The 25375-nt window shown below is 44.2% G+C and overlaps 1 protein-coding gene across 4 annotated transcripts in view; it reads left to right on the top strand.

Moving 5' to 3' along the window:
• GRM7 (glutamate metabotropic receptor 7) overlaps nucleotides 1-25375 on the top strand; it is a 266715-nt gene that overhangs the window by 199324 nt on the left and 42016 nt on the right. For 3 of the 4 annotated variants that reach the window (XM_035546872.2, XM_050712778.1, XM_035546870.2), the window contains one exon: nucleotides 7803-8738. The exons of the other annotated variant lie outside the window; for it this stretch is intronic. In XM_035546872.2, coding sequence (XP_035402765.1) covers nucleotides 7803-8738 — 936 coding nt within the window. The remainder of the gene's footprint in view (nucleotides 1-7802; nucleotides 8739-25375) is intronic. 4 annotated transcript variants of the gene reach the window in all.

Here is a 25375-nt window from a genome sequence, read left to right as displayed (position 1 = left end):
ACCAGGGCCTAAAGGTGCCGAGCTTCACTCAGAATTTTGTGTGTCTTTCATCTTGTTTCCCCAGCCCCTGTGTCATTATGTCATGCACGCTAGCCATGATGAGAAAATTACTGTACCATTGATGCTGATTCTTTAAAAAAAGGAAGACCAGGACCAAATAATTTGACTAGCAAATACTGGTCTTTGAATCAGCTTGGGAATTAGTAGGATAAATAAACTAAAGCATTTTGAGTTGGCAGGCACTTCAAGATAAATGCTATCCAAATCACACGCACGCCATTTGGTACATCTCTAGTTATTACCCTTTCCATTTTGAAAGTAATATATCAGATTTGGCAGCTGCATTCCTTTTTCAGAACTGTAAATAACAGAAAAAGAAGTTATTAGCTCATAAGCAGAGATAAATAAACATCAAGGGATAATCCTTTTCTCAAAACCTGGGTAAGGTCAACTCTTGGCTCTACCATGAAAAATAACTCAGAAAAGGAGTCTTGGGAAAAAAGTCAGAATTCCTGGATTTGTTTCTAGATGCCACTGTCATCCAGTCTTGTTATTTGGGACTTAAACTTGCAAATTGCTGAGTGTTATGAAAGCGTTAGAAATGAACATTTGATTTCAGCTGTTCACTTAAATATCTGAGCAATTACTTTGACCCAATATCAATCTATTTTTTAGGTGCTTTGGTAGTTTGGATCGAGGGATTCTTATAATCCTGCACGATGAATCCCTTTAGTCTTGATTTCTAGGACAGGCACAGAGCAAGTACAAAACTTCAAATACGCAGGGAAGGTCTGTTAGGGTCCTTGGGCACATACTGAAACTGTGCGCCTTGGCTTTCATCTCACTCTGCCGCAGCTTCATTATACCAGATGCAGAACTTCCTTCGTCCTACTTAGCACGTACTGCTGCATTCGTGTGCCACTTTGAGATCTTTGGGTGGAAAACAGTGCGGGAGTCGGATGGACCATTTTAGCTGTCTTTGTCAAGAGTCATGCGTAAGGTAGCCTTATCTAATTATTTATTGCAAACCTCATGACTTTTAAGTTTCTTATTTTCATTCCAGCTGCAACGCGGGTATATTTGAAATTAGATCCTTGCGAACGTGTCCAACCATCCTAACAAGCAGAAGAAAGCACAGGTCTGTGATTGAGGGGAACTTTGCTGAGGCGCTTTCCGACAGAACTGTAAAATATTGAACAGCTTCTCCTATATGAGTATGTAACTGGGCCACCTCGCTTTGAAATGAAATCTTGCATCTTTCCCTTCTCTGGTTCGTGCCGTGGCGTGTACGACTGTTGTGACCCGGGTTCAGCATGGTGTGTGCAGGACGGTTGCACCCAGCGCGGTTGCTGCCCACCCGCAGCCGCGGGGGCCGTGCAGGTGCCGCAGTCTGCGCTCGCCTCCATCACGGGTGCCAGGCCTCGTCTTCAGCTGTGCTCTGCCTAAGGCCGTGACACTGAAGGACAAGCTAGCTTATGCCAAAGGGCATAAAATACGTAAAGTAGTCCAGACGGCTATGCTTGTTACCTGCTTTCGTTGTCCCAGTCAGGAGCCAGACAAGCTGTAAATTGCTCCTTTAATTAAGCAGCATTTTATCTCCTTATATATGGCCACAGGAACATCAGGAGTTGGCAAAAGTGCAGGTTGTGAGCAGTGGGACGACTGGGAGGTTTTTCAGGCTGAAATCTGTCGTTCGTGAGTTCTGCCAGCGAGACCTGCTCTGCGCAGCGCCGCTCCCCACATGGGAGCTGTTATTTTCTGCATCTAAAATATTGAAGTCAGCTTAGCCTATTTCGTGAAATATGGAAGAAGACTGTTAGACTTGGTTATGTTTTGAAAAATTTGACAATGAAGTATTCTGGAGGTGAAACGTTAGGTATAACACAACGGGCATCAACATGGATCCCCCCAAAATGCCCCGTCATTCCAAGCCCCGGGCTGGGGGCTGAGTACAGAAACTAATTGTAAGCCACTTCGGGATGAAAAATTCTCTTAGATTACTTCTACTTTCAGAAGATAGAGTTGCTCTAAGCTATAAACTTAAATAGATAAGCACTGTGTATTTTAAATGTACATTTGGAAGAATATGTTCTTTTTTAATTAAAAAAATGCAGGGACTGCGGGATGAATATTGAAGATGCATGGTCCTTCCCCTTCCATTACTGAGGAGAACACAAAGCTGTAGTCAGATATAAAACCATTAAAAAAATTAATTTTCAGTTTTACTGTGTGTCAACAGGAATGTATGATAATGAGCGTTATTGCAAAAATTGTAGATTAAGCATTTTTCTCTAAATCAGTGTTGTGCTAAAAATGTCCTTGGTTTAATGTAGAACAAATAGCCTTTGGAGCTCATTAAAGAAGTTATTACAAGTGCTCGGTGGAACTGGTATCCGCTGCTCTCAAAGCAGGTGAGGTCGGTGGAAAATGATGACAAATATTAAGCTAAACAAACAGTACGAGCAGAAAGGGAAGGAGGAAAATAAATCAGTCTATGTAGGCTGAGATCTGCTTATGAGACCACCAAAAAGGTGCTACAGAGTAGAAACAAAAATGACGTTTTTAGTAGAAACTTAAATCAAAAGTAGTTGAATGTGTCAAATAAAATGCGATGCAGGTGCTATGCACATTTTTATGCTGCACCCAAATACCAGGTGCTCCTACTCCAGGTGGCAAGAGCTAGCACCAGGGGGATTTAAAACGATGGGTGATGCACAGAGGAGACTTTGGCGCAGGAGCAGGCAGGTGGGAGCCCGCGAGCACCGGCAGTGCTGTGACCCAGGGGAGCAGCCGTCGCTGTGGGGCAGGGGCCAGCCTGCACGTCAGCCCGGGTGCCGAAGGCCATCCCTGACTTGTGCTGACACCACGAAATTGCCAGGCTTGTGGCTGCAAGACCGTGAGCAGCAATGAGCTTCCATTACCTGCGATCTGAAGGCTGTGATTTGCTCGTCGTGTGCTTCCCGACGGACGCGGCCGTGTCTCTTCCCACAGCAGCCGCCGGAACAGAGGGCAGTGGTGGGAGAGACCGGAGCAGAAAACAGGTGAGGACTTCTAACTCCTGGAGAACAGATTGGAGGGATTTAGGATGAGTATTTCAGCGGGACAGGAAAGCTTGGGTGCTGTCACTGTTCCTTTGTGCCCTTTTGGGAACCCAGCTGCAATGGCTGGCATCACTCACATCTCCCGGGGGCAGGGGATGGAGGAGCAGGCCCCTCCGCCGGGGTGGGAACCTGCTGCTCCCGGAGTCACCAGGCCTTTCTGTCAGCCCCAGGTGGGAGTGGAGTTAATGAGAAAAGTTACAGTATTGGGTAAATCACTGCATTTGCTGTTTCTGGGCAAGTATTGGAGTAGGTTCCTCCCTTTCTCTGGTAGTTTGGCTTATCACTGCAGTTATCTGTTTAAGGGATTTTAGTTGATGTTTTGCAGGAGGCTTTGTTGACTGTGTGTTATTGACATATTCTTAGCTTAAAACTGTTATCATGTTAAAGCCCTGGATTGCAAATCTAATTACAAGACATTAATAGCTAAGCCCTAAGAGCTAAGTCATGCAAATATTGCTATCTGGGAAGTTGAATATACAGAAACTGTTTGAACTGCTGACTTAGTGACTGGAGCCTGAAAGCAATCTGCGAGGTAGCAATAAATTGGGGTGCAGTGCTCCACAACTGGTTTGTCGTATGGCTGGGAAATTAACGGCACGATTGGTACAAATGTCCTGTTGGGGAACGGGGCTCTTTTTCCTGAGTAGGTTAATTATCAGTAATGTAATTATTTTTGTACTGATTTTTATTTTAATCAAACATTGCATGAAACAATTTAGTTCAGAACAAATAGCTTATTACAGAAATGTTTGTGGTGGTGAGAAAAGAAGCGACGATGTTTAAATTACACACAAATATCGAGTTACTTTATTCATTAAAATGAACAATTACGTTGGGCCTTATGAGACAGACTAAGCATTTCTTGTTAATGTGATTCTGTAGCGAGCATGCTGAGAATTAATCTGGGGAACAGATCCCACCCGTCCAGCTCGAGGTGTGTGGACGGGGGGCGCGCAGGAGGCTCAGCCCCATGTGCCCGCTGCCTGCTCCGGTTCTCACTGCTGCGCTCCGGGGAGCTGAGGGGCAGCTGCTCGCACTGCAAGGGCCCAGAGCAATTTCCAGCCTTGTTTGTGGAAATTGGCATCTAGAAATGAACCCAGCAAATAAAGTAAGTAGGAGTGTGCAGCCTTCGGGAGGCAGTAAGTGGCAGTGCACCCCCGCGCTGGGCAGGTTGGTGCTGGGGGCACGTCCAGCATCCCTGCAGGACGGGGCCAGCCCTGGAGGCAGGAGGGGGTGGCAGGGGAAAATGCAGCGTAACGCCATCACGTAGTGGGTCTCATGGACCCAAGTGTCGTGGAGTGGTGCCAAGTTCTTTTGAATGTCCTGCAATGAATGATATTTTTTCCGTTTATCAGATCACTTCATCAGTGGATGAACTATAATAGCATCAGTCTGCACATTATACTGCTGGAGATGGGCTACTTAACATGATGAGAAGTGGATAATGGGTGGATATGTGATTTTTTTCAAGAAATTAGACATACGTGTGTCTACAGCACCTAATGCAGTCTGGGTTTTGAGTCCTTCCCAGACTTGGCAGAATTGTAATGGAGGAGTTTGTTGTGTCCCACAGCACCGATTTGGTCAAGTGCTAAGTTCAAGGTGCAAAACTGCTGGATAGCTGTGAGCACAGCATGTCCAGCTACATCCGTAAGTGGTGTTAGTCTGGAAAAAAAGTAAATCCCCTAATCCTCTGTGTGCCATTTCTATGTATTACTGAAATGGAAGTTTGTACATAAAAAAGCCACATTTGTATTCATTGCAGGAGTACTTTCTCATGATTTATTAAATTGTTTACTTACAGCTTTCTAAATGACAAGATTAGCATTTTCAGATAATTACTTTTTGGTTATGGGATAAGCGTTTATTTTATTTACTTATAAATCTTATATTTCTATAAGTACTTAGCACTCTTCCTCCGTGAATCTTGGAAAAATTGTAGGTCTTTGTTATAAACATAACTGACAATACCTCCAGCTTGTAGATGTGGAACTGAAAGAAAAATGGAGCAAGGACATGGTCAAGTACCTTGTCCAAGCTGCTCAAAAGCCAAGTGTTTGCTTTCACATGAACAGCCTTAAAATACTGACTTTTATCTGAACCTAACAGCAGTGAATCCCATGGTTTGCTACAATTAGATTATATTGGGTTAAATGATCTGCTATTTTGGTTTTGTAGAATGTCCTCTTACAGTTTCGTGGGCAAAAATCATCCATCGTATTTGAGCAGGATTCTGCGGTCCTGATACTGAAACCCTGAACTCAGCAAAATCTTGAAGTAAGCAGTTTCCAACTCACAGTGACAAAAATATTGGAAAAATGCCATTAAATAGAAGCAGGCTTAGATTAAGTAAATGGAAGAAGTGGCTGAATATAACAATTTTTTGCCACAATAGAAGTCTTTTCTAGATTCAGGTTTCAAAAGCTTATTTCAAGGAAGCTGCAGAAAAAGGGCAACAGAAAAATGTGCATCAGGCACAATTATTAGCTCCTAAGGCAACCAAATACACAGCTGAATATTCTATTGCTTTTGTTTGCATTTCTGAAGGCAGTTATATAACAATAATTTATTTCAAAGACAAAAAAATATTTCAAAAATATTCTTTCCTTTGTGGGGAAAGCGTCTCTAGTTTGATTCGGATTCTCATCTCGCAGCGCCAGGCCTCTGTGACAGGTGGCCTATCTAACAGGCAGTTTTCATTATTAATTTTTTAGCTAGGAGCAGCAGAACACCACGAGCCTCTACGAGGCCAGCAATATAGAGTTATCACGGTGTGGTCCCAACAGACCAGAAAAAAACCTTTCCGTAATTTTGCCCAATCTTCCGTTTACCTGCTTACACCCAGTATCTGCGCAGAATAAAATGCTTTTAGGCTTTCCCCACTGTCTAGCGAGGCCATGGGGGTACTTCTGAGAATACGGAAATTCAGCCTTTTATAGGTGTAATGGCAGGAGGGTGAGGGGCTGGAGGTGAGGATATGATAGTGCATTAATGGGGTTCTGTGAGATACTAGCATGCAGAAAGTTGGTGAGAATCCTATAATTGCTGCAGACTGTGTCAAAATCCATACATGTAGGATGCTTTACTCGTTCCATATCAATGTATGCTGTAAAAACCACATCAAGTATTTTCTTTCTTATGGCCTTTCTGGTTGGACTGGGAATGGAGTTGGACTTAAAAATGGGTTTCTTGGCTCTGGTGCATGCTCACCCTGAACTGCCCTCTACCAGTGCAATTCAGCGAGTGCTGGGCTCTCCTCTTACACGTCTGTGAGCTGCAATCCTTCAGCTCAGCACGGTGTGAGAGAAGAGTTTGTGGATCCTTTTTCCTTTCAGAATAAGTAGTGAATATTGAAGGTTAATGAAGTTTCTCAAGCAGTGGCAGACCTCTCGAATATCTTGTTATTGAGGGATTATTTTTATAACATTTACAGCAGAGCCTTTTGGTAGTGTGGTATTTGAGCAGTCTGTGGCTTCAGTGTTTTTTCAAATATAAGAAATGAAGTTGATAAAGGATCTATTTTGAATGAAATTAGGAAGGTGCATCTTAATCCTTCAATTTAAGGCATGCAAACCCCAGTCTTCCTGTGCATGTTAATAATCTCAGATGGCTGATTCAAGCAACTCATCTTAGAATTTCTTAGTTGTAGAAAGTAGTGGAGCTTGTAAGCATTTAATAACCTAAATTATTAGCTGAAATGTTGTTTTTAGTTATCCCCATTGACATCTATCCCAGCAGATCAGGTATTGTATCTGTAAAAGCCATACATACGTGCATACATGCAGCAGGTAGTGAAGTCACTGAAATTTTCCTGTGCAGCAGAATTGGAAATTTGGTGCCTGGAACTGACACTGGGACTGTCAGGACCTTCCCAGTGGTTATTTCAGAGCAGCTCCAATGCTAAACCTGCCTGGTTCTTAGAAACTGGTTACTGGCTTTAGTCTGGAATATTTTGAAATGATTTGTGACTCTAATTTTGTGCTGTACTTGGGAAACTTTGAGCTTATCCTTTGGAGTTCGGGGTTCTTAAGACTACAGAACAAATGAGACTTTCCATTTACTTAATATAATCATCTATAATTTGTATTCTCGGGGCATGTATGGTATTTCAAAAGCTGAATGTGACTTTAAAATGAAATATTACCTAATTATTATATTTTTCATTGATGACTATTTTCTTTGTACTTTGTATCTCTTACATGGCGCTCATTGCAGATCTCACCACATTCCCACTGATTCTGTGCCCTGTATAAGACACATTTACACCTCATTTAAAACATTAACCAGGTCTGTAGTAGTGCCAAGAAGGGAGAACTCTTGTTCTGGTCTCAGTAAGAAGCCCCAAGCTCTGGATGCACAAAAACCAGGTTCATAATGTAACTGCTGCCTTCCCATTAGCCATTTCCGTGTTCTTACTAACTTTCACACAGAAAGAAGGTGGTTTACACTCTACCATTTTATCTGATGTTGTTTGCCATTCTACCAGAATTTACTACTAACAAAAATGAACAATTATGGTTGTAAGTACAGTCATGGATTAGAGTCCCACACAAAGGCATTGGTGCGCACGTTTCCTGGAAAAGCCCAGGCTGCCACATACAAAGTTTTTCCGTTAGTTTGTAGGTGTCCCCTTGGTGCCCTTCTGCTGCCTGGCAGTAACGTCTACATAACCAGCCTCTTTCTATTTCAAATGTCTCATAGATCGATGAAATGCAGTGGGGTAAAGGAGTGCGCGAAATCCCGTCCTCAGTCTGCAGCCTGCCTTGCAAGCCGGGAGAGAGGAAGAAGATGGTGAAGGGGATGCCGTGCTGCTGGCACTGCGAGCTCTGCGACGGCTACCAGTACCAGGCCGACGAGGTGACTTGCTTGCTCTGCTCGTACAACGAGCGGCCCAACGAGAACCGCACGGGATGCCGCTCCATACCCATTGTCAAGCTGGAGTGGCACTCTCCCTGGGCTGTGATCCCCGTCTTCTTGGCTATGCTTGGAATTATTGCCACCATTTTTGTCATGGCAACCTTCATTAGATATAACGATACTCCCATCGTCCGGGCTTCGGGGAGGGAGCTCAGCTACGTCCTGTTGACAGGGATATTTCTGTGCTACATAATCACGTTTCTGATGATTGCCAAACCAAACGTTGCAGTGTGCTCCTTCCGGCGTATCTTCTTGGGCTTGGGGATGTGCATCAGCTATGCAGCCCTGTTAACTAAAACAAACCGCATCTACCGCATATTTGAACAGGGCAAAAAGTCAGTGACAGCACCCAGGCTTATAAGCCCCACGTCGCAGCTTGCCATCACGTCAAGTTTAATATCTGTTCAGCTTCTAGGTGTCTTTATTTGGTTTGCAGTTGACCCACCCAACATCATCATAGATTATGATGAGCAGAAAACTATGAACCCTGATCAAGCCAGAGGAGTTCTCAAATGTGACATTACGGATCTACAAATCATTTGTTCCTTGGGTTATAGCATTCTTCTCATGGTTACATGTACTGTGTATGCCATCAAGACTCGGGGTGTCCCAGAGAATTTTAATGAAGCTAAACCCATTGGATTCACTATGTACACTACCTGTATAGTATGGCTTGCCTTCATTCCAATATTTTTTGGCACTGCCCAGTCAGCTGAAAAGGTAGGTGAAAAAAAACAAATGTGCATCTGATATATCAGGATTTGTTGCGGTTATAAATGATGTACTGATGCTCAGCTTTACATAGATCTTAAGATGAGCTATTCGGTTAGCTCATTACAGAGACAGGAGCAATATATAGCACTATTTTCCTTCTCCAGTTAGCCGGTGGGCTGTTCATTTGATAAACTGGCAAATGATCAATAGCAATCATATTAGCCATTAGTTTTATTGTTGCATCCCTTTCAATTGTATCTTTTCAGTAGGATAAGTGGGAATTAACTGTCATATCATTCTTAAAGAGGCATCTCTTAACTAAATCATTTTCAATACAAGATATAAGAAGCAGCGTTTCTGGCGTTCAGTGCCGAGGGCAGTATGCAGTCATCTGATGAGTGCTCGGCTCCATAAATAGCAGCCTCAGGGCATATTTACACCGCAGGGTAAATAGTCTGTCCTGAGCTCCAGCTGCTGAGACTAGACTGAGGCTATCTCTGGTGGTGACTTTTAAACTAGCTCAGGTAGACTTGCCCTATAGTTCGTGGTATGGACATAACCAGAGTCCTGGAGTGAATGTCAGGTTGTTTTTTTCATCCATGAAGCCCCACTTAATATTTTGTTTATGCAACTTAAGAAAAAGCATCCAAACATCATAAATGTTGTGTTACATAACACGAGGAGAAAGTCGCTCTCTTTTTCCTCTTGTATTTATTAGTGGGCATGGTGTCCTTGGAGAAAGAAGGCAATAATTCTTTCATGCTCTGCTCTGCTTCTCCTCCTACTTCGGGGGTTACTGAGGTAGCATTGCAGGAGGACAGCAGTGGCATTGCTCCGGCAGGGCCTTCCTTTCCACAGCCCTTCCAGGGGAAGATGTCTGCACCAGAGCCTTGTCCTCTGCAGCTCAGGAGGTTGGTTGTACAGAGATCCGCAGTTGTTTCAGCCTGGTTTTACTGCTGGAAGATGGGAGGAAGCAGAGGTTATGTAGGTTTCGTGTGCAAAGGGCTTTAAAGGCAGCCACTGCATCCCTAAAGGGAGGTAATTTCCACTGGAAAGGAGGTCTGCCAAGTCTCTCAAACATTTCAGACACCTCTGCTCTCCCTGTCAAGGGGGAGATAAGAAACAGCCTAGGTGGCTTTAAACCCAGCTGGGTTCAAGTGTACCTTTTGGTCTGATACAGAGAGCACAGAGCGGCTTTTGTGCCTCTTGCCCAAGAATGTGTTAGGCCTGCAGGTGACCGAGATGAAGCGTTCTGAGTTGTTGTCTGCAAAGATTCAAGCAGGTGATAGAAAGACCCGAATAATTTCAAAGACTGCTGTCACCGCTGAAAATCACTTAGCAGTGAAACGTTTGGTTTTCCATGTAGTCACAGAGCTGAATTAACCTGCACTGCTTTGAAAGCAGAAGATTCTTGCGCAAATTCATGCAGGACAGCGAAAGAGACAGTTATTAGCTGGATTTCGCACCATGTGCCAGAGATGACAGTAGGCACAGCAAGCAGCCCTTCGGGTCTGTGTGCGTCAAGCAGCCGGGGGGACGCACGTGGGGGTCCCCCAGCCTACCGGCATCTGCAGACGGTGGCTGTAGCGCGTCTGACCAGTAAGAGGTGCCAAATCTCGGTGCTGTACGTTTGGCTGGGAATTCTTCCCCATCCAGAAGGACCTTTGTGCCTACACAGGGAGCAGGCTACAGTGGCTTTGTTTCTTGCCTTTCTTTTCTATGTCTCCCTCTTTTTTTTTTTCTTTTTTTTTTTTAAGTGAGGAGTGTGGGGAGGAGGCATTGTACTGTTTTGTGATTGCTAGTGATTTCCTGTCAGATATTTTCTCTGGAAAATATTGTGTATAAGCTTAGCCACGCAAGTCTTTTCTGAAATGGAAATTGCACCTGCTGAAAATCTCATGCAACGCAATCTTTTAAGCTGAGAAATGGTGTTATATATAATGCTGTGATTTTCATTGTATGGATTTACTTTATTTTATCAATAAATACAAGCATAATGTTGTTTGGTAGAAAGCATATTAAATATACCTCTCTTGTTCAGTGTAGAAAATAACCAAAAAAGAAAAAAAAAAAGAAAAGAAAAGACTGAAGCATGCTGCAAGTAGTTCATCAAAGGCAAATAATCCCAGCAGCAGCTTCAGCAGCAGAGCAGAGGGAGGCGGCGTGGGCTTGAGGCAGGCCAGGTACTGTCCTGTGCTCTTGGGTGGAGGTGAAACCTTCAGGATGTATGGGAGGTTGCACATGGAAAAAGCAAAGTCCTGTCATTTTCCCAGCTTGCATTTGCTCAGACAATTCCTTTGTCTGCTCTTAAGACCTTCAGAAAACACCAGGGCAGGTACAATTTGCAGGCTGTTGGGTCGTGCAGCCTGCGGGTGCCCAGCGGGTGCGGTTTTGGTGGCCCTTAGGAAGCGGCGCCGCTCCTTGCCTTGCTGTGGCTGTGATGCAGTGTCCTCATAGCTGCGCTTCCGACCTGCCCATCTCTTGCTGTCTGTATTTTGGGGGTTGTGTTTTGAGTTGGGTTGGTTTTGCTGTGCTTTCCTGTTGGTATATGTTCTAAAACGCTGCTGTAGCCTTTGTTTGAGGATCAGGATGCAGGAACCATGTCACGTCTGCGCTCAGAAACATCCTTCCTTGAGATCTGGTAAAAGCCACAGCACATGGAGGCAGCCGGTCCCTGCAGAGAACAAGGGTCCCTTCCGTTGCACTCAGAGCAGCTCCTAATGGCCAAACCCATCACCTCTGATGCCCTGGGAGTTCAGAGGCCGGGGACAGGGGACGACGGTCATCCATCCTTGTGCCTCTTGTGGCCGGCCTTCTTACCCCGTACCTCTGGAGAGGGTCTGTGCCACTAAAATGCTGCTTTTGTACTCCTACCGTAATTGTTTTTGACAACAAAACTATTTTAAATTCTCAGTGGATGTGTGGGTATCTTATCAGAAACAAAGTGGCCTCAAAGAGCTGTTAAACCAATTACAGGAGTCATAGCTCCTCGGCACAGTCAATACAAAGTGGCACTTGAAAAGAGCACAGATTGCTCTGTAAGGTCAGGCGAAGCACAGCTGAATCAATAAGCCAAATTGAGTCAAAATTTTAGAGTACGGAAGTGAAAAGATGGGAAGGATGCAAGTGGTGTGGAGCAAGCCCTCCGCGGAGCTTCTCCCCCTGCCCCGCTGCACCAGCACTGACCCTGCGGCCGGCGGTTGGGTTCATCGTCTGTCACCCCATCGCTTCTTCCTGATCTGCCCCCCTGCCCCTGAGATCCGCGGGGTCTCACAGTTACTTCATTTCCTGTTATTTCTTTGGATTATTTTCAGATTTTTCACAGGTAGTGTCGTAAAAGAGCAACAGCGTGACAGAGCACGCATTGCGCTCTGATGCGTCTTGGAAATTCACAGGTGGCAGTGATGGTTTGCTTTTTTATTATTATTGCTCTCTCTTAATGTAAATATTTTTAAAACTTACATGGTGAGGATTACCAGAGGCAATACTTTCATGGCAAAAACAAAGAAAAATACAGTGAAGGAGAAAAGGCATCCACAGTTAAATCAATGCGAAAGGCAGTGTTCTTAAAATACGGGTTTGTTTTTCTGTACATAAAAGTCAATTTATTGTTAAGAAAACAATATGTTTCAACACTTGTGCTTACCTTTTTATTTTAGTAGTGTAATGTAGTTGGTGCTGTGAGGAGTTTAATAGGGCAGGAGGAATTGACTGAGGTTTGTGTTAAATAGCCTTGGTTAGGGCTCGGGGGTTTTCTTGCCACTTTGTTCTCCCTTTTCTCTCACAACGTTCAGCTCAGATTGTGACCGTCTGGGAGATCACGAGCCATTTTCTTAACCTGTGGTAATTCAGTATTGCCATGTATATATACTGTTGCTTAAATTAAATTTCCTGAATCCCTAGGATGTAGTACTGAAAAATTAGATCCCTTTAATGGCAAACCTGAATATCAATCTGCTTTATGTGTCAGACATGGCAGAATCCACTCGGGTACTTAGCTCGCCCAAAATACAATGTCGTGTTTGGCATTTTACTCGGAATGACTGCATAACTTATTAATATGTACAGCTATATGGCTTCCTCTGAGTGTGCTCGTCGTGTTGTGAAGGAGGAGTTCTCTTTGGAAACTTGCCAGATCTGGAACGGTTAGATTACAAGAAATCATTGTCTCCACAGGTTTGAAGTCCATATCTGCGCTCTAACCACGTGCAGATGTAGTTGTGTACGGTGAATATTCCCCCAAGATCTTATTTTCTCAAATTATGCCATTGAACTAATATGAGGGATATGTCATCGTTATATTTTTATGTCTCTCAGAGATTTTATTGCTTAGTAGCTGTGATTACTTTTATTTAGTAATTGCTAAGATTAAAATAATCAATTTCTGGATATGTCTACAACCCAGTAATAACTGTCAACATGCTCCTGGATATATGCTACAAATGGGATTTCTTCTTGAAGTATTTTGAAAACTTTTTTCAAGCAAAAAAAGTTATAATCATGAGTCTGAGTGAGTGATGATGGTTTCTCAGCCAGCATGGTCTTCCAGCTTGGGAGTTTTATTCATCCTGAAATGAAGAGAAATGGGGAAACATTGACCATACGTTCTTCCCTTTCCATCAACTTCTTTTTGTATCCAGATCACATTAACATTTGGCTTGGTGTTTTTTTTTTTTCAACTGTAATACAGCCACTTTGATTTCTGTAGTCTTTAATTCCATCGACTCTCCCACCCTCCCTCAGGTTTCTCTATTTTTTAACGTTCCTTTTATTCAAATCAATAAGCAGGGTAAGTCAGGTATATTTGGCAGCAGCATTTTTACTTATTGTGTTGAATGTTACATAAATACTATAATTTCAAGGCGCATGCAAAGTGGATTCTTATTCAGATTAAATAATATCACATTAACACAGTAGCACTTCAGTACCCGTTCTATTTTTTGGCGAAACTAAGTTACCCTCCAATTCTCTGTAATACAAATACCGATTAACCAGGTAGAACACACATTTATTTCCTCCCCTGGGAAGGCTTGAGATGACAGTTGCTATAGCAACTATACATATGTGGATTTTGGAGTTATGAGGATTTTAATGCATCTGCTGGAGTTTTATACTGTCGGGCGGTTGAGGAAATCAAGGTTTGAGGCTCACACAAAACGTGACTTTGAATCCACCATATTTTGGGGCACATGGAAGGAGTATCAAGAGATGTAGCTTTCTTTTAAAGAATTGTAATTTAAAATCCTTTGAAATGAATAGCTTTAAATAATGCTAACAATTTAATCTTTATAATGCCTCTGCATTTCAAAACAGAACTGAAGGCTGGCTCTAGTAATAGGAGCTGCTGAAAACTTTCTAACCACAAATATTAAATTTTCTCACTGTTCTGCATTTGAGTTCCCCTATAGCTGTACTGCTTTCAGCAGCTGTTAGGGATCTGCACGTTAAGTTACTAAGTTCTTAATTTTACCCAGCCTCAAGATTAAATCTGAGAAAACCACGGACTGTCATGATCTGACACTTGGAGCTGTCCTGAGCCAAGCCTGACCCCACCAGCAGCTTTACTAAGTATTTTTATCAGGAGTAAGACCACTATAGGAAAAATGTGATTAAAAGGTTGTGATTACCTGTAGATAACTACAGAATTTCAAAAGTTAAATTTTCTAGAACCAATTTCATGCAATTCACGATTTAACCCTGAAAAAAAATAATTCTTGAAATAGTAAGTGCTGCAGGAATTTTGAGTTCTGGAGTCGTTGATCTTTTGCAACACACTTGTTTCTCTCTCACTACTGTTTTGGTGGGTTTCTTCCCCAAACCAACAGGCGCTTCTGGCCCCACCGCATGCAGCATGCAGCTGGCTCCTGGCTTTTAGCAGCTGCTATGAAGAACCCCTAGGGGAGAGTGCAGCTTGTGAAAAATAGAATGGGACTGTCGGGGTTGTTTCACAGTGTTACTAATTGCTTCAGCCTCATCAGGAATACCTGCCCACGTCGCATGCTGCCTGTTAGGTTGCTGCAAAGACGTAAGTAAATAAAAATAAAAAGATGACCTTCGGTACAGAGGAGAGAAGTGCGGTCATTTGTCACTTCTCTTTGAACTTACAGGAAATGGCTTAGGGCTCACCAAGAGAAAGCCGAACTAAAGCTTAGATCGGCTCAGTTGTTGGGTGGGTGTGAGAGGGACGGGAGATGGGCTCCGGCTGTACTGGGCTGTGCCTGTGCCGTGGATGATGTGTGTGATCCTTGGCAGAGGTGGGCTGAGCTCTTAGATCCACGAGGGGCTACGTGAAGAAGTCGGATTTACGTCTGGGTGGCGGTTGTATTTTTAAGAAAACGTGAAGCTATTTTGCTCTGTGGCTGTGCAGGATATGCCTGAGGCAACATCTGTAGAAAAGACGAGCCACTTTGTAATTTTACTGGCTGCTCTCAAGCTTTAAGTGTGCCTTTCCTCGTGTCGCAGGAGACTTGCATGTGTGAAGCGAAAAGCGTGGTTGGATTCTGTCTTTGTGTGGTTGCCCGTGCCCCGCTGCGTTGTGCCGTGTCCCGTGCCATAGGGGGCTGCCCCGAGTGCCTCGCTGGGCTCCCTGAGGGGCAGCTGAGCCCTTGCAGACAGCAACACAAAAATCAGGGAGCCATCATGTGGGCGACAGACCTGGCTCTGAAAACTCCCCGTGCCAGGTCTTTTACGCTGGTGGCGCTGCATTTTTTTTAAGCTGGATTTGACAATGGGTATTGCAAAACCACTTTGACTCGCTTGCGTCAAGCATTAAATATTTCCTGAAGTTTTGACACTCTGAAGTGAGGCTGCAAGGGTATTTTAATACACGTTGCTATGAAATTTCTTGTAACTGCATGTCTATATTGGTTAGAAAACAATGACTGGTGGGAAAATCTCTCTTAAATATGTATATTTAAATGTGTTTTAAAAGCTTTAATTTTCACTTCTTTCCGGAGCTTTATAATGATTCTGGATTTTTATCCACCGCTAATTTGTATAACGCTCAGCCACGCAAAGATTTTAATGTTTCATAAAAGAATACAATAATAACAGTAAAAACAGTTCCTTGCACAGAGAAGAAACCTAAAGCATTGAGCAGATGGATTTATAAACTACAAGTCGGGAGCATTGTATCAGCTGTTATGCAGCAATTCCAGCAGCACTCAGAAATCCCATTTAGGGCAGGCAGCCGTGTCTAGCTCTGTGTGTGTTCTCAAACTGTGTTCATCGCTGGGGCACACGGAGTGCCCTCCAGGGTTGTATTAACCACGTGAATGGCAGCATCATCGAGGGAGGGAGCTCAGGGAATTCAAGCTGGGCAGACACCTAGGGTTTGCCCGAGATGTGGGACTTGACACCTGTACTCTTCAAAGAGGATCTTTCATAACTGGAAGAATGAAGAAATTTTGTTGATAAATATATCCAGAAGCGTACACGTACTCGTGTTGCTGCATCATATTCCCAAGCGTGCACTCTCCCAGAAGAGGCATTCCTGCCTCCCCCTCCAACACCTGCCTTGGAGGTCTCCCACCCGAGCGTCTGGCTGCGTTTAGCACCTCTGAAGTTCAGCCAAGGCAATAAAAGGCTGCAGGATCGGTGAAACTGCAGGCCTGTTGCCTGTGTTTTCAAGGCAGGTGTTTAAAGCTAGGTTACAGAAAAAGTGCGTACTCTGAGTGAAATAAGAGATGATTAGAGCAATTAGATCCTTCTCAGAAGACCATAAATTAATGGCAATTATGATTCTTGAAACAACAGAAGCATAAGGTACATCTAACATTGATCTGTTTTATCACATTTGCTGCATTGTAATGCTCCTTTAATGTTAATATGTACTTTTGTAGTAAAATCTAATTGAAAACACTGAGCAGGCAGAGCCCAAGGCCACAATCATGTTCCACATAATTACCTAAGGAGGAGGGTGTACGTTTGCAATGAAGGGATGCCACCAACCGTTAGTCAGGTATAAGCGGTGCACTCGTTGTGCTCATGCTTATACAGTAATAGCCTTACAGCAATATATAGGTGAATGCTAAAAGATAATTAACAATCAATTCATTTTGTGAAAATTTCAATTATTGAAACAGGTATCTTCATAATGGAGTAATAATACTGCATTTAAATTTGTGTGTGGCTGTCTCATAACAGAGATGTATTCGTTTAAGCAGAAATTACTTGAATTAGCAGCCCTGCGGTGGTTCTGCAGTCACCGAGGGACTCTTTGAAGCCTGCAAGCATGCCGCTTTGAAGTCTGGTGTAGAAAGCGAGGGATCTCTTCGCTGTGATGATTCGAGCCTCTTCATTCCCCTCGGTGGTGAGGACAGAGGAAAAATCTGATCTGGAAGACGGAAAATAAATGGAAGCTAGAAAGGACCGTGTGTTTTGGCGGGGAAGAAAATGTCCTGACCCACACCCTGGGCAGCCACCACTGCCCCATTCTGCCACAGAGCAGGGGCGCAGCGCTGCAGGGCTGCTGTGTCTGGTGGTCTCTTCAGACCGCTGGAGTCCAAATCCATAGGAATGGAAGCTCCCTCCCTTGAAGGCCCAAGAGAACGGGTCACAGCAGGGCATGCTGCTGCAGGTACCGTCTTGAAGGGGAGGTTCTGGAGCAAAGCCATAAATGAATCATTTTTCACCCGTGTTCAGGAGAGCCATTTTTCCACACCACGGGCGTAGCTTGGAGCCACCAAACTGCTTTGCCAAGTTATTGAAGTGTGGAGTCAAAACCAGCTCCTCCTCTATTTCGCCTTTGTGCCACTGGCCAGGAGCCGTAAGCTCTCGCCAGTCAGCTCCCACGAAGCCCGGTGACGGTCCCCTCCATGTCCCCGCGGGCAGCAGAGCGCCGCGCTCCCTGCAGGGGCTGCCCGTGCTGTGCTGCGCTGCCACCTCTGCTGCTCACCAGGCGGGCATTGCTCGGAGCTGGGCGTGTGCAAGCACTGGATTTACTTCAAAAACATGCCAGGGAAAGTATAGGAAAAGGGTATCTCTTTGCTCAGTGACTTCTAGTGCGTATATAACTGCCTCTGGCTAAAAAGCAGTGTAATTGTGAAAGGGAAAAGCATGTGGGTGTTTAATGCATAGCATTGACATGTACTTTTTTTTTTTTTTTTGAGAAAGCGTAGAACTGCCAGGAGAGCTTTACATATGAAAAGCAATCTCTGCATATGCCCATGTCTGTGTTACACAACAGTTTCTATCTGCAGTGCAAACTGACAACACCTCAGCGAGGAGTAATTGCAGCTCCATTGAGTCCAGCCGAGCAATTACCTTGTTGACGAAACTTTTCTCTTTGCTTGCGTTTTGATATCTCTGCGATGTCAAACTTACTTGAACTGACAACATAATTTCTTCTGCAGAGCTGTTGCATTGACCATGCAACTGCTCTTTGGCGTTACTGGGTTCTCCCAGCTCGCTGTATGTCAGTGCTAGCGGCCGTACAGTCCTGCAAAGCCCTTCCTTGTGAATAGCATGAACAGTGTCAGCAGTGGCTGTGCCTCAGGGCAGCTGCATTTATGAATGAGGGGCACCTGTACAATTAGAAAACAGTTCTTCAAAGTTGGATTACAAGGAAGTAATCATGAAACTATCTCTTTTGCTCAGGACAGGGGAGGAGAAGTTTACTTTGGTATGGTTACGTATACTTTCAATTTGTGTTAACGTATCTAAATGTTTATTTTGAATGTCCTGAGCATGCGAGGCTTGACAAAAGCACATAGCATAAATAGTGTGGTTTCGCTGAGGTATGGGTGTATTCCTACAGCCCTAATCCTCTCCCCATATGCACTTCTGGGGAGCGTCCTGTTTCAGGGTATCAGGTGGGCTGATTTTGGACTGTGTTGATAGGTCATTTCCCTTCCTAAACTCTGTAGGATTTTTCCACACCAGTTGACCAGAGAATGATGTGCTTTGCTAGGTCCATGCTGCGTGTAGTGCGGCTTGAATTTTGCTGTAGAAAACCTCAGTTCCCATTAATGCTCCTTTGTTTGAACAAGAGTTAATCGTCTTTTCAGAAAAATCCTGTAGATCATGTCTGACATTCTAAGCCAAATGCTAGGAACTAAAGTATCACTTTGTGAGAGCAGATCATAACCAGTTTCTGAACCCCACGGGTATTGTAGAAACATAATAATGTTATTTTGAGTAAGAAATAATGGCTGCTGATTCCAGGCTCATCCAGGAACAAAAAGAAAACCATGAAGGGCTTATTCAATACGACGTAAGTTATGCAGATGTTTCTCAATTTTCTTGCCGAACTTGTATGCAGGAGTCAGGGTTTCATTTGATCAAACCATTTCAGCAGAAAGAATGGGTCCTTAAGTACTTTTGTCATTGCGTGTGAATGGGTTATGAAAGCAGCGTGTGCAAGGGTACTCGATCAAGGACCCTTGTCGGTCAGGCGCAGGAGCGTCGCTTAATGCCCTCGCTTGGGCGACACATTCAGAGCGATGTTTTTCTTCTGTTCGTTGTGGAATAAACAAAACAAAATGGAAGCAGAAAGCCCACCGGCTAGGCCAGGTGTGCAAGGAGCCAGCCAAGGTGGGTTTGCCACGGATGAGCTCTGAGCACACCTGCGGGATGGGCAGCACGGGCATCCTGTGGGCAGCAAACTGCATCACCCTGCTCCGAACCAGTGGGGAAAGGAGAGAGCATGCCGCTTTGGAGCTAGGAAGTCAACTGGGATTTTACCCAAGAGAGTAAGACTGAACTTACTTTTTGGCAAAATCAGTAAAAATTAGCTCAATCCCAAGTAGTGGGGACTCTTGTGGGGACAGGTAAGGAGATTCCCCTCCACTGCCCAGCAAAACCTCTGCTGATCACGAAGGTTCTTGCAGTTTGTTCCGCACAGAATCCTCTAACACAAAAATGTCAGGTCCTCTGTGCATACCCGTGAGCTAAATATAGTTGGATTTGCAGGGAGGAAGCAAACAGCTATTCCTGAAAGTGCATTTTCAGTCTAGCAAGGCCACTTTAATGCAAGGCAAAAAATAGGTTTCACTATATGTAAGAAATGCTTGCAAAAATATTGACCTGGAGGATTTATTTGTTGTTTTAAATGGTTTAAGCAGGCATGTAATAATAATAAAAGTAGAAATTATGGTACTCGGTCAAAGCAATTGCCTTGTATTTTGTCTTTGAGGCATAAACTTAGAAGGTTAAAAAAGAAACAACAAGGAGTCCTTGTAGACTGAGCAGAAATTCTGTGTCCCAAGTGTACCCCGTCAAAAGGGATTTGGAGGATGTTTATAATCCTGCATTTTGAAACAATGGTTATTTTTTTTGTTAATGTGTTCGCATTCATCACAGACAAAGCCAGCGAGGCTCCTTCCTGCCCCACGGCTGCTGCAGGCTGGTGCCGAGCCTGGACACGGGAGCACCGGGCGCTGGAAAGGAGCAGAGCCCCGGCTTGGCAGGTAGCTTCAGGAGCCTGTTGTGCTGTTTGTACAGAAGAAAGTGGCTGAGAACCAGCATCAGGGGGTCGATGCCGTATGACAAATGAAAAGCCTCTCAAAGAGGAGGTTAGCCTGCGACTGCCAAAGAGAGATGCCTGCGAGCATACGCAAGAGGAGCTGCTTCTGATGCATGGGCTAGGAGACAAATTGGAAGAGAAAAGGGAACCTAGGGGAAGAGAGCTGAGAAAAAGTATTTCTGCTGGTTTTTCCATGTTACAGAAAGGGTCTCGCTGGGGAAGAACCTCCCGAGGTGGGGCCGCGGTACGGAGCAGGGCTGCAGCTCCCAGTGGCAGCCGGGGCACCCGGCCCTGTCCCCGGGTGGGGAGCAGAAACAGGAGCCCTCACCCCTCTCCCTTCTGCATGCCGGTGCTCTGACAGCGTTAGCACCTCAAACTGTCTTTGCTGCTGCCGATACGCCCATCTTTGTATCCTGCCAGCATTGACGATGGATGATCTCTGTGTTTTCCTTCCCTAACTGAACAGAGGAGGTAGGAATGGGGCAGTCAGCACCTGGAGACTTACCCAGCGAGCGCTGCTGCTATAAAACGCTATTTTTGAGACAAGGCCTCTCTCTTCTGGCAGAGGTTTCCCAGACAGATCTGTGTTGATAGTGTTGGCTGCAGCAGCACAGGAGACCCTTCTTGACCTCTTTAATTGTCAAGGTTTTATGAAGGATTTTTCAGTTTTAGCACTTTTCAGTTAATGATGTCGGGCACTTTACCATAAAATTATTCAATCTGTGTTGGCATTTGGCCTTTAAATGGCTGACGTGTCTGTGGTGGCAAAACCCAGGGTGGGGGAATAAGGTGAAACTCGTATTTACAAAGAAGATGTTACTCACTTGACCCTAACCATCTTTCTAATGCTGCTAATTGCCCATTAAATGTGATCCATTCAGACATCAGCTGCATTCTGCCAGAGTCGGGAAACCCAAAGTTTCACCCTTCCCATGCCCCTGAGTCATGTAGTCCCACTGGTAATGTCCATTTTGTGTTTATAGCAACTAAAAAATAATGTACGCGGTAAATTTAATATCTCAAGCATTCACAAGGTCTTCATTGGATTATGCTTAGAGGGAAATTTGGTTAAAAAAATGTAAAGGGAGCAGGAAGACAAGAAACAAGATGAGCAATACGCTATCATCTTCCTCTGATTCTCCGTGATTTATATTTTCAATATCAGAGCAACTTGTAATCTTTAATGGAGATAGTTAAATTAAATTTGAAGGCAAGATAGATCTTTTTTTAATAGTGGAGCAAATTCTGCTAACAAACTTAACTAGAAACAATAATTCAGCAATAAACTGAAAAGTAAAATGCGTATAATAGCTGAAAGCTAGGCTGCATTAGGTGATGGTACCAGGAAAATCAGTTAGTACAGGCAAGGTGGTCAGTGCTTAAAGCATGATCGCAGCAGAGAGGGCGTCCTCAAGGCTGGTGTCAGGCAGTGGGTAAGGTTTGTTCTGGTGCCTTAACTGGGGCACTAGGGCAAGTCCAAGCGTTTTGACTCTCCAGAACTTCAGAATCGGTGTTGTTTTAGCTTATTTTATGAACCGCAGAGTGAATCTGCCCGTGACTGAGGTAAGGATGAAGTCAGTCCCTCCAACACCCAGTCTGTCACGGCAGCCCCGTCCCTGGGCGCCGCCGGCTGCCTCCTGCGCGCAGGATCGGGCCCTGGCCGCACGCCGGCCGTGCAGGCAGCGGGTGACTCTGGCTTGGAGCCGAGCAAGAGCTCGTTTGGGAAAAAATGAACACATCTTCTGGACGCACACCCCGGCAGCGCCTGCTGAGCACGGGCGCTGCGTCGCAGGGCTCAGGAAGGAGAAAGGTGGAGGACAGCCTTTACTAAAGTAAACTTCCCTGTGGGAGCCGGGCCGGCCTGATTTGATTGCAATCATACACACCGAAAAATTCCTCCTTTGGATGCTTTTTCTCCCTTGAGGCCACGGGCTTGCATTCGCTGACAGAAGGGATAGTTTCTCACAAATTCAGCCTTGTATTTACAAGCTTCCTTGTGGCTTCTCATGCAGAGATGAGAGAACTACTAGATACTCAACATTTGTTTCTTGATACATAATAAGGGATAGCAGACAGTAAATAAATCTCAGTTAAGTGTAAAGGCGGGTATGCTGTGCAGCCGTGAATACAGCAATAAATAGATTATTTTTATCCAGTCAAAAATATATTTAATAAGTTATGGATACAGAGCAGGGTCTGTGGGTCATTAGCTTTTGTCAGGCCGTGGATTAGTTAAACATGGGAGCTGATTTGGCTCAAAACACGTTTTTCTTACCCCTTAGTATTCTGGATTGCCTTCTGTGTAAGCACCTTGAATGAAACTGCTGATAAGGAGCTCTAAATAATTCATAGCAGTTTGTAATGTTACCTCTGAGGTATGATGCATCAGAGTTAATTTTGGAGTTAATTTGGAGCTGGTAACAAAGAATTGTGAGCCATTGTTCAGCAATACAGGCTGCAGTATCACCTTGTTAGATACTATTGGAAAATGGTTTGGCTGTTGCTGTAAATTGTCATTGCAGCATCGAATGAGACAGATCCAGTTTATTGCTGTAATGATCATTTTTTTAAAAATGTAGTATTTGATAATTAAGAGAAGGAGCTCTTTCCTGATGCTCTGGATTAGAGATCACAGGCATGGATGTCTCGTAACCGTACGGCAGTGTGGGGGATTGTGGAATGACTGGAATTGAGCAGGTCCTAAAATGATTGACCTCCTGTAATGAAATCTTATATAAACGGGCACCTAAATCGTCTTGTGTGCTGGGATTACCCCTTCCTGGTTTAGCATAGCCATAAATGCCCATCTGCATGTCATGGAAACTCAGGGACTACGTAAGCCACAAGGCAAGCTTCCCCCAGCGCCTGAGTGAGGCTGGATTTAGCAGTTGCCATGGCAGCAGTTTGTTCTAATTGTGATCCATTAGTAGCAACAAGAATTGGATGGCTCAAGTCATTTAGCTAATTGAATGCAAACTTGGACAGCTCTGAAGGAATAATAGATAGAATTAACACCTGCCAGTGCACACCTGTAAGATGTGAATAATTTGTTTCAAGAGATTACAAAGCATTTCTGTACCCTTGACAAGCCTTCTGCAGCCTCGTGTTTCGCCCTGGGCATGCTGCATGCCCCCGGCAGGTGTGTGGGTGCCAGGGCGGCGGCTGGTGAGCCTTACTGTGCTACCAAAACCCATAAAACCCATGCTGGAGTGGGAGCAAAACCATCTCAGCCTCCCCGTGTGATTTCCTGCCCGAGTCCTGCTGGCCAGGCTTACGCTGCAGGACGGGCACTTGCATCCTTGAGAAGAGCTGCAACAGTTCTTCAGGACTGGGAACGGACCACGCCAAGAGGCCCGTTAGTTCTGTGCTGCCTTGTGTCCCGCAGAGAACAGCCACGGCAGCTCCTCGGGCTGCCTGCCGCAGCAGCCTCACCTGCGCTGTTTCTCTTTGCCTGTAGGTGCTTTTCAGCAGTAAGACTCCATCCAAGTAATGATGTATCCTCAAGTAACTAAGAGAAAAGGAAGATTTAAACTTTTTAAACGCAGAGTTATTTTTCTTTATTTTGCCATGGTTTAAATTCCTAAAGAGAGCTGCTCTGGAAGGAAGGCTTTGCTGCCATAGCTAACCCCCTCCTGACTCCAGCCATTCCTTTATGCAGCTCGAAAGCACTCTTTGCATTTACAATTTAGAAAGTAAAATAATTTTCATGCTAATAAATAAATCTGAACCCAGTAAAGGTAACTGATTGGCTAGAATTATAGAATGCTCTTTGTTCTTGAATGTAAGCATTAGATCCCAAACCAGAGCCCGACTTCATAGTCACTTGCACTCTGTATGCAGCCCTGTGATAATGTTAATAGGACACTCCCAGCAAGAGCAAGTTTGGTTCTAAGTCCCAAAAGCAATATGTAAATCATCTGTTTTGAATAATAATTACATTATAATTTAAAAGGTCAGTGAAAAGCTGGCTTGCTTTGTGTATATGTACTTATCAGTGATTTTTAATAACTAGTGCTCTACTCTTTGAAGGTCTTTAAAGAAACATAAGGTAAGATTAGCCTCTATCTGCCCCAACCCTCTGCTGACACCCGTTTGCACTTTGAGTTCCCCTGAAAGTCTCCAAGCAGAATTAGATCTTAATTTATATGCAATATATGGAATATATTCTCAATATAGGCCCCAGTCAAACTTCACTGACATTGAGAGTAAGATTCCCACTGACTTTATTCGGCTTATGACCACAGTGTGGAGGAAGCCCGAGAAGACCATAATTAGCATGGGGAAGGGCACTGCTGTTGGTACAGTTCAGTTCTTTGTGTTAGATGAGCAAGGTATTTTTTCTGGGATTGGTTTGAGGCTATGCCAGTTGCTCTCATGCAGAAGAATCCTTGGTTGATGAGAAATCAAATTCTGCAGAAAATGTTACCAGGCCTGATGAAGAAGTTGAGATAAATATTCGGAGGTTAGGATGTTACATTAATCTTAACTGCGTGTAACTTCATAGTAATGTCTTGGAGAAGTCAGAGCGTATCACCAAGCTGTGTGTTCAGAAATATCTAACTGCTGCTCAAAGGTAGGACTTCCAGCTCTGGAGGAGAATAAGCCTTGCCCTTCTGGGAGGGCTGGAGGATTTTTGTTTGAAGGGCGATGGTTGGGGCTTGTTGTTTTTTTTTTGTAAGCTGGTGTGTTGGTGCATCAAGGAGGTTCAGTTGCTGAAGAGAGTGGATGTGAAGGGAATCTATTAAATGGACTGTCTTAGAAAAAGAGCAATTTTATTTCAGAGAATGCCTTCCAACTGGGTGAAAGTGACGGGATATAAATAAAACATTCATACGGCTGGAATGGGGAAGACAAAATTGAAGGTGAAAGGACAGAAAAAAAAAATGAAGCCTGCTCTGTAAAATGAATCTTCTGTGCAGAGTCCTGCTTTTCATTAGGAGCATAGCATGGACTGAAATATCTTTTTTTTTTTTTTTAAAAAAAAAAAAAAAAAAAAAAAAAAACTTGTTAAAACTGAATTGACGGCTCAGGAAGACCTAGCCTCCATGGACCGGGACTGGCACGGGTGCTGTGCATGCACATTGTCCTTTCCAGTTCCATCCAAGCCCCAGCAAACTCGGAGAAAACACTTGCACGGGGAGAGCTCCTCTGCAGTCCTGGCAGTGCTTAGCCCCTCTTG

The sequence above is a fragment of the Cygnus atratus genome, chromosome 10, assembly GCF_013377495.2.
Source record: "Cygnus atratus isolate AKBS03 ecotype Queensland, Australia chromosome 10, CAtr_DNAZoo_HiC_assembly, whole genome shotgun sequence".
NCBI classification, from domain to species: Eukaryota; Metazoa; Chordata; class Aves; order Anseriformes; family Anatidae; genus Cygnus; species Cygnus atratus.
This window is presented reverse-complemented; position numbering and strand designations above follow the sequence as displayed.